Genomic DNA, 9,282 nt, shown 5'->3' with positions numbered 1-9,282 from the left:
TGGGTAATAACACGTTTAAATGTAGGTAAACCTACTTAAAATTGGGTACTGTTTGGGGTACTGGCGTTCCGTATCTTGTCACCACCAGAGGGCTAAAGTGGCTAAAATGCATGACACTTGTTTCCTTTTCCCACTTTACCGTGCATAGTTGTTGTTTACATTCAAAGTTGGCACGGACAGAATTTTTAAATTTCCTTCAAATTTCAAACCCAACTTCCGGCCATGAATACGGACCCGCGGTTCATCCGCGCCAACTTCCACCAGCTGTGCCGGTTCTGCCTGTCGGACTCAGCTACCACCGTTCAGTGCATTCCGATATTTACCGGCGAGTACGAGCTCAACGAACAACTCGCCAAGGTTCTGGACGTGCTGCTCACCAAAATTGACGCCGACGACGGATTCCCGAACAACGTCTGTCTGGGCTGTGTGGCCACAATCGAGCGGTACGTGGACTTTGAGGCTCGCTGTGTGCGGTCCTACGAGCTGCTGGAACGGGCGCTGGGTGAGTCGGTGGACGAGCAGATCAAACGAGAGATCTTGAGCCAGGAACGAGACGATGAGCTGGAACATGAAGAGGAGTTTCTTGCTGAAGAGACGGTTGAACCGGAAGACAATGAAATCCTGGAAGAAGAAGACGAGGAGGAGGTTATTGAGCAGCAGGCAGACCAACCTTATGTTTCAGAAGAGCAAACAGTTGAAATGATGGACGAGGATGATTTGGAAGAACCGAGCGAAAGCACTTCCTACAATCTCAACGAGGAGCAGCAGAAGATGCTGGATTTGGCCATGGGAGCGAAACCTTGCGGGTTTGTCGAACGGTCAAGCAGGAAGATTCCCCTAGTTGAGTGCATCTACTGCAAAAACGTCTATCGCGGCCGGAACACGCTCAAGAAGCATCTCAAAATCCACCTCAACATCAAAGACTATCGCTGCGCGCACTGTCCGCGCACCTTCACCGATCGCAGCTCGTTCCGGATACACGAGGGTCGTCACAAGGGCAAATCGTTCGAGTGTTCCCACTGTGGGAAGGCTTACTTCAGCCAGAACGAGCTGCGCCAGCACCAGACGATGCAGCACCTGGAGCGGAAGTTTGAGTGCGAAACGTGCAATCAGAAATTTCCCTCGAAAACCATTTTAAATGACCACCAGCGGGTGCACCTTGACGAGCGTCCGTTTGTCTGTCCCGAGTGCGGCATGGGCTTCAAGCGGAACCGCAACCTGGTGAGGCATCAGCTGTTGCACCGGAAACAGCAGCCGGAACGGACAAAGAGTGACGAAAAACCAGCGGGGAAGGTTAACAAACGGGATTACCACTGTGGCGAGTGTTTGAAAAAGTTTAAAACGAGGTTCGTTGCGATAGCCTCAGAGATTTAACAAAATAACTCAAATTTAAACTTTCTTTTGCAGAAAACAAGCGCTGGAACACACGAAAGAGCACGACGGGGATTCGCACTACCTTTGCGACCAGGGAAGCTGTCGGATGCTGTTTGGCAAAAAGGCTCTCTTCGATTTGCACCAAAGCGAGGTTCATTCCGTTCAATAAACAGTTCAAAACGTAGCAAAAGTCGTCTATTAGTCAATAAAAAATCATTTTATTGTTTCCGGATTCGCGGTTTGGCGTGCACTACGACAAGATGTTCGTTTAGGTTTTTCATCTGCTTGAACGTTCGATCGCACAGTTCACACGAAAATGGGCGCGCCTCGGTGTGGGTCAGCATGTGGGTCTTCAGGTGGTATCTGGAAAGATGAAAAAAAAAAACATTCGTGAAATTTTCCGACCTTTTCGAAAACAATATTTTCTAATATTTTAAATCAGGACTAACATTTCAGAAGGGCCAAACATTCAATGTTACGCCCTTTTGAAATGTTAGTCTTGATTATTTTTATTATTTCATATTTTAACATTGAGAATCGGCCATTAGTTGCTAAGATATCGACATTAGAAAATGATGGATTTTTTGGGTGAGACTTAGAAAACATCAATTTTCCTGTTTTTAAACCTTTGCATGGCAATATCTCAGCAACTAAGGGCTGTATCAACAAAGTTCAAACAAGCAAAATATAGAGAAATTTCTCAGCTTTTCAAAAATATTTTTTTCAAAAGCTTTCAATTTCAAAAAATGAAAAACTGCGACTATTTTCAAAAAAGTCACCTAAAAATGGCTTTAACTTGAAAACAGTGCACTTAATCAGAATTTCACTAAAATACTTTCTGACTTCAAATTTGATAGTACATCGGAAAATGAAGTTGAAAAATTTTTACAACCAATATTTCGATTTTTTTTTAATCAGTATTGATTTAAAAATTCATAACTCGGTCAAAGATTTTTTACACAACCTGGAAATTTCTAAAAAGTTGGCATTTGATGTCCTCTAAAACATATCAAAAAATAAAAAAAAATGAAAATAGTGTTTTTTGCAAATCAAGTTTTAGTGACAAAAAGTGAAATAAAAAATCACCAATTTTTTTTTACCTTGTATCATTTTTTTCAGTGTAGTCCATATCCATACCTACAACTTTGCCGAAGACACCAAATCGATCAAGGCAATTCTTCAAAAGATACAGATTTTTGAATTTCCATACATCATTTTTGTATGGACAGCTGCCAAATTTGTATGGAAAATTATATGGACAAACTAATGATGCAAAATTGCTTCTTTGGGCATACCGAAGGCGCCAAAAAAGTTTCAGCCGGATTAAAAAATACAAAAAAAATCGAATGATCGAAATCTGAGAGAATTGCTCAGCTGTGAATGCCAGCTATTTTTTTACATTTCGAGTTTCGTGAAAAAGCCACCCATTGTCTCGGTTTTTGCAAAATAGTTCCAGCTGCCAAAATACTTATCCGCCCTTTTCCCGTGTTGCTCCAGATATTTTTCAAAGTTTATGTCGCCCCTCCAACTTAAAAAATGTGACTTTTAAAATTATCAGAGATTATTTTTTTTTCGAATTTCAGAATTTATTTTTTATTTTTTTAAATATGTATTTGTATTTCTGAAATGCTTAATATCTGAGTTTTAAGAAAATATCTTGAATATTTAAAGTTAACTTTATGTGAGTTTTAAATATGAAAAAATGAGCCTTTACTATTTTTTTTTTAATTATTGACACATTCTCCGGCAATGTACACCTTAGGATGAAATTTTGAAAAGCGTGTATGAGCTATTTGGATATTTTTCCTCGATTCTAGACTACTTGAAGCTTCAAAAATCATGGTTTTCATTAATTGATCATTTGAATATCATTTTGTACAAGTTGGTTAAGTTATGCATCAATTCGTGATAAAATCATCGTTTTAAAACATTTTTCTAAAAACTCCTGGTTTTCAGCGAAATAAAATCCAAAAATTATTCTTTTGATTGCATTTTGTAGGTTTTTAGTTGTACTAAACGGAAATGTCATGGGTTTGCAGTTTATCTTAAGTTAAGTATTTTTTCAAACTAGTGTAAGTTTACCATTTTATTGCGTTGCAACGTCACGAAAAAGGGACATTTGTTTATGTCAACAAAAAACTAAAAAATCAATCATTTTGATATTTCGGATGCTCTTTGTACTTGGAAAGAGCTTTCAAATGCAACCTAGAGCGACTTAATTGGTTGTCTAGATCCAAAGTTACAACAGGTTTAAGTTTGCGTTGCAACGTCACGAAATTTTAAATCATATTGGTCACATGGCAAACAAGGTGTATGCGTAGTTGGTTGTTGAAGATAAAAGGATACTAAATATTATATATTTTTTATATAATGTTTTCGAGCATATTTACAGAAGAATTGTACATGGGTCATTCACAAATTCCGTCATTTAAGTTTGTATGCAACTCGAAAAAAAAGTATTTTATGAAACTTGTTGAACAAATCAAAATAGACCGATGTTTACAAGGGGGAAAAATTCTAAAACTTTTAAAAAAGTAATCACGTGGTTACTGGATGGCCCCTTTATGATAAACTGATTTACATGAGGGTTCATTCTAATACAACGCAACGATTTTTTTTATCCTACACCCTTAAGGCTAGTACGCTGATCGGAAGGAAAGGGGTCAAGAAACAGCTTTACGAACAGCAGAACAAAGGAGAGGGAGCGATTTCTTGGGGCTTTTCTTCACCCTCTCTGGCTTGCTTACTCTGCCGCTGTTGCCCATTTGAATTTTTTCTTGACCGATTCCTTCCGAAGTGCGTATACCGCTTTATGTAAGTCAAATTACAGTGAAATTCATTAAACAATAAAAAACACGTGATTCGATTGTTTTTTTTTTCACAAACTTTTGTCACTCTGTTGTTGGACGAACCCTTACTTAAATAAGTTGTATGCAACGTTTAGTTATTCACAATTAAAAATGTTATGTTGCGCAGTTAAACAGTTTTATTATTTCCTCAAATTTAATTTAAAAAGCACAAAAGTCAACAAAATATGTTACGTTGTTTGCAGATCACCCCTTAAGGGCCATGAACTAACGATATGGTTGAGGTGAAAAGTCATCGCTTGTGATTGGACACTCAATATTATTTTAACTGAATGAATGTACATGGAAGAGAAAATCTGAATAAATATAAATAAAAAAAAAAATAAAAAAAAATTAAAACTAACGATATGGACACTTTATTTATAAATTTCAGCCCTCCTGAAAACTTGAAGCTCCTTACCTCCCTTCTAAAACTTCCACGTGTTTTATAAGTTGCCCCCTCCACCCCCTGGTAATACATTTCCGATACACTTTTTTTTTGTATAAATCCTCGAAACCTCCCCCCTCCCCCTTGATATTACGCCGTTACGTAATGCATGGACGTCCCGTTACATGAATAGAGGACGGAAGAGGGGGGGGGGGGGGTTAGTCCTTCGTGATAATGGAATAATACAAAAAAAATATTTTGAAAACCCTTTGGAAAACTTCGTAAATCGTACTGCAACTGTGAAAGCACAATAGGGGGAGGGGGGTGTCTAACATGGGCGGGCCAATCAATTTACATGTCCTTTTACTGTCTATCAATGTCTTATAAACAAATCTTAACCTACCGTTATTCAGCCTAACAAAAACTATGATTTATTTTGATACTATAATTTCGTGACGTTGCAACGCAACGAAAAACCCTGTTTTCAAAAACAGAGCGTTGCAAAGTCATGAAATGTAAGTGGTCTTAAAAAATCGAGGTTTGATTTTTTCGAAAAACTAATGATTGCATTCGATTTGTTGGCCAATTTTACACTATAAATGGAAGAAGAACTCCAAATTTGCCGTCTGGCAGAGCAGAGTTAGTGGCGAAATATGAATTGGGTCAGGATTGAGAAAAAATCTCGCGTTGCAACGTCACGCTACATATTCCACTCTCAAAAATAGAATATTCGCTTAAAATAATGTTTCAACATTGTTTCTTATAGGAAATTTGATGTACTTTCCGAATCTGTAATAACATATGTACCTCTTCAATGTAATTTTTGAGTAACAGCCGAAATACTGAAAAAAGAAAAGTCAAAGCGTTGCAACGTCACGGCGGAATGTGTCTATTTTTCTATTATATTTATTTTTTTTTTGTATTTTTGAATTTTTAAATGTGTGAATTAATTTTTTTGGGTCACAATTTTGATGTTTTAATTTTTGAATTCTTAAAAATATGATTTTTTTGAATTTTGGAATCTGTAATTTATTTTAAATCTTCTAAGGCTGGTACAAATATTTTTAAAAGTTTTCCCCCCCCCCCCCCCCCTTCAAAATTGGCCCGAAAAATCAGGGGGCAAAAAAATTATTTTTACAATAAACTTCAAAATTGCAATGAAAATTCAAGTGCAACCAGCTGAAATCAAATTAAAATACATTCTCCTGTGTTTAAAATCATTTTTAGCATGTTTTTTTTTTTTTTTTTTTTGCTTAAAATTATTTATTTGGCTTCTTGTTAATACATTTTTGGGCCAGGTTTAATCTTCTTAACTTCTTCTTCTTTTCCAGCAAGTTGTAGCAGTTTTTTGTATCTGCGTAAACAAAGCATGGTTCTTTCGTTATTTGAAGTGGATTTTTATTTCCGTTGCTGCTGTTGATTGCGGTGTATGGTGTTTGTTAGGGACCCTTGTAGTTTTTCTTTGGTGCTGGCACTTTTCTTTTACCGAACAAGCACAAACATATCAAAAACTACCAAATTATTATCAACAACAGTTTTAAAATACTTGTGATTGTCATAAGACTCTTTTTTTGCCAAAAATATTTTCAATTGATTCCAACCTTTGTTCTTGCATAATCTTGTTGCTCGATTGGAACCTCGATTTGACAGTTCGATTGGAACCCTGAGAGTGACATTTCGCCTCTCCATATAGGCTCTCTAGTGTTTGTGCTTCTTTTTCGTGTCTATCTTGGAACGATAGATCGGGTGCGTTATCGTTGTCAATCTTCTTTTCTGGTTCTGTTGTTTTCACGGTGTCGTCTTCGTCTTCTTCATCTGATCTGGTGCTGTTGCTGTCCATTTGTTTTGATGCGACGGTGCATTTTTGCCCCGCATGTAATTTTTGGGAACAATAGCGACACGTTTTAATTTGTTCTTTATGAACAATGTACGCCAATAGACCCTCAATCTTGACGAATGAGGGTATCGGCTTTTTGATCTTCATCCGCACGACCCTTACCCCGTTCGGGATACCGGGGAAGAAGTCGCGCCATACCTCATTGTGGATTGAAGTTATCTCCCCGTATTTTTGTAGTTGATCCTCGATGAGATGATTTGGCATTCGAGGTGGCAAATCGTGGACTTTAACCTCAGTAGTGCCATCCTCCACGTAGATCGGAATTAGGAACCGCTTCTTCTCATGCACAATGAAGTGCTTGGAATTGTGGTCCCTGGCGATGCGGAAAGCTTGTTCTGGCGTTGTTGTCTCGATGATGACCTGGTTCCTCGACACGTTCACCTGCAGGTTACGCACCGACGACAGGTCCAGTTTGACCTGCTGCTGCAGAAAGTTCTGGATTGTCCCCAATTCGGGAACCGCTGGCATGACATTAAAGTCAAAAACCAGGGAGTTCTGGCGAAAAGTTTTCATTTCGTTTGGCTTGCACTCGAACAATGAACGACCTTGGGCCGCAACCGTCTCACAGAAGAAAGCGAAAAGTTCACGAGCGCAAAATGCGACCGCTCTGGCTGAGTGTAGAATAGCGACTGTGATTTTTAGCATGTTTGGGTTTATTAAAAAAAAAATCTTAAGATTTTGAGCATGAGCATGAGCATGAGAGACCACCCATGGTTGTCCTTCTCCGTTGCTGAACAGGACCGTAATATCCTATCAATACAACTGACCATACGCTTAAACGATCTAATGGTGTTTCCCTTATCAACAGCATGTATGAATGCGTTGAAAAGATAAAACATCAAGGTCATTAAAACTAGATCTGAAGCAAATAGGTAACAGTCATTGGCCACAAACGGCGCCCGCCATGTCAGTTTGTAGATCTCGGGGGGATTGGGACGGGAATGTTAGTTAGCACAGGTTGCTACAAAGGGTGGGTTCTATACGATATCCACACCCCCACGTGTGCCGGAAAAACTACTTCTACTTGGGATTTTGTTAGTGGGAAAGGGTAATGGCCAGGATTCATCATAGAGGATGATGATGCGACCCAATAATCAATAAATTTTGTTTAATGGTGTGATGTATTATGTATTCTCAAGGCAAACAGTCAGAGGATGCGGATGAGATTATTCCCGGTTATTTGGTGTTAAGTTTAGCATAAATGATTCAATCTTCGACAGCCGGCTGTGGAAAGATAAAACCAAATAAAACGCGAAGCCGCACGGACCGAAAAACACACACAATCGGTGGGGGGGGGGGGGGGGAACAAAGACGGAAACGGCAACGAAAATCCGGCTTGTTGACCGCGACGCGAACCGTTCAAATTCTCAAAAGCAACTCAAAAAAAAAAAAAAAAAAAAAGCAAAAAAAAGAAAATTTTCGATGCAAAATCTTTTTTTTCGATACAATTTTGTTTTTGTAAGATCTTAAATTTTTTGAAAACTAATGATTGCAAAACAACTGAACTAGTGTAAAATGCATTTTAAAACACTTTTTTCATATAAATGGGATTACAAATTACGATCGTAATTTCTCGATTGGACATCATAAGTCATAATTTGTTGATGGTAGATCGAGATTTGTCGATGGCAAGTCGTAATCTTACTATCGGGAAATCTAGATCGTGATTCGAGAAATTACGTTCGTAATATTACGATCGAATGCAATAATCACCACGACAAACTGAATTATTCCAACTTACTTCATGGCAAACATCTTCCCACACTCGTCGCACCGGAACCTCCGCTGGTCGTGGCTCAAGCTCGTGTGCTGACTCAGCCCCGTCGAGGTGTGGTACGACTTGCCACACTCGGCACACACAAAATCGCGCGCGTTCCGGTGCTTGACCGTGTCGTGGTACCGTAGCGAGCTCCGGTCCGTAAACGACTCGGCGCAACCCGCCCGTTCGCAGTGGTACTTCTTGAGCCGCAGATGGACCGAGTTGATGTGCTTCCGGAGCGTGGTGTCGTGCGCGAACCGTTTCTCACAGTGCGGACACGAGTGGCGCTTCAGGTCCGAGTGGGCGGGCATGTGCTTGCTCAGCTGGGAGACGAACTTGCCGCAGACGGGACATTGCTTGCCTTTTTTAGCGGTCGGGGGTTGCTCTTTGACGACGGGAGCATTGAGCAGTTCTTGCTCTGATGAATCGTCCTCGAGGTAAACTACGGCGCATTCTTCCTCGACGTCAAACTCTTCAACCTTCGCTTCGAAAGGCACTTCGTCGTCAACGGCGGCTTGTTCCTCCAGAATCTGCTGCAGGATTTCGTAGGTTTGCTGACAGCGCGCTTCCAGCGCGGCAAATTCGATCACACACCTGAGGCACCGTTGGCAGATGCTGTTCGGAAGGCCATCGCTCTCGTCAACCTGGAACCGGTCCGGATGTTTAGTTTCGTTTCAGAAGGATTCTGGCTCTGCTTACCTTTGAAAGAATGAAGTCCGTAGCCAGCAGCAAATGATCGGCGATCTCTCCGTCGTTGAGGATGGGGACGCAATCCTCCCGCGACAGACAGAACCGACAAGTTGAGAGAAAATTGTCCATAATTTGCTTGCTGTCGTATTCTAGCTGCATCCTCGAACAACTTTTTTTTTAATTTTCAGAAATCCTGTTTTAAATTTTTAAACCCAACTGCAAAAACGTAAACAAAACATACACGTTTATGATAAAATGCTAAGTTTTCCAAAAGTTCAAACTGCGACTTGCTTTGCTACTCGCCGCAGGAGGCGCTCTTGTTCACTTA

The 9,282-nt window shown here is 39.9% G+C and overlaps 2 protein-coding genes across 2 annotated transcripts; one reads left to right on the top strand and one right to left on the bottom strand.

Moving 5' to 3' along the window:
* The first annotated feature begins 153 nt into the window (after positions 1 to 153).
* On the top strand, positions 154 to 1,543 carry LOC120412550 (zinc finger protein ZFP2-like). The gene is made up of 2 exons (XM_039573055.2): positions 154 to 1,346; positions 1,408 to 1,543. Exons 1-2 carry the CDS (start codon positions 223 to 225, stop codon positions 1,541 to 1,543), a joined length of 1,260 nt encoding a protein of 419 aa, XP_039428989.1. The 5' UTR covers positions 154 to 222.
* A 25-nt stretch (positions 1,544 to 1,568) lies between these two features.
* On the bottom strand, positions 1,569 to 9,218 carry LOC120412553 (gastrula zinc finger protein XlCGF42.1-like). Its single transcript, XM_039573058.2, has 3 exons — positions 8,964 to 9,218; positions 8,247 to 8,908; positions 1,569 to 1,737 (listed from the first exon to the last, which is right to left on the bottom strand). The coding sequence occupies exons 1-3, from the start codon at positions 9,111 to 9,113 to the stop codon at positions 1,593 to 1,595; spliced, it is 957 nt and encodes a 318-aa protein (XP_039428992.1). The 5' UTR covers positions 9,114 to 9,218; the 3' UTR covers positions 1,569 to 1,592.
* Positions 9,219 to 9,282: the final 64 nt, after the last annotated feature.

Source organism: Culex pipiens, chromosome 2, assembly GCF_016801865.2.
Source record: "Culex pipiens pallens isolate TS chromosome 2, TS_CPP_V2, whole genome shotgun sequence".
NCBI lineage: Eukaryota > Metazoa > Arthropoda > Insecta > Diptera > Culicidae > Culex > Culex pipiens.
The sequence above is the reverse complement of the archived record's forward strand: the minus strand, read 5'-3'. Positions and strand labels throughout refer to the sequence as shown.

Coding starts and splice junctions, on each gene's coding strand:
- LOC120412550 (XM_039573055.2), top strand. CDS start 223: ATGAATACGGACCCGCGGTTCATCCGCGCCAACTTCCACCAGCTGTGC. Junction 1,347..1,407: donor TTGAAAAAGTTTAAAACGAG/GTTCGTTGCGAT, acceptor TTTCTTTTGCAG/AAAACAAGCGCTGGAACACA.
- LOC120412553 (XM_039573058.2), bottom strand. CDS start 9,113: ATGCAGCTAGAATACGACAGCAAGCAAATTATGGACAATTTTCTCTCA. Junction 8,909..8,963: donor CGGACTTCATTCTTTCAAAG/GTAAGCAGAGCC, acceptor GACCGGTTCCAG/GTTGACGAGAGCGATGGCCT. Junction 1,738..8,246: donor GGGAAGATGTTTGCCATGAA/GTAAGTTGGAAT, acceptor TCATCTTTCCAG/ATACCACCTGAAGACCCACA.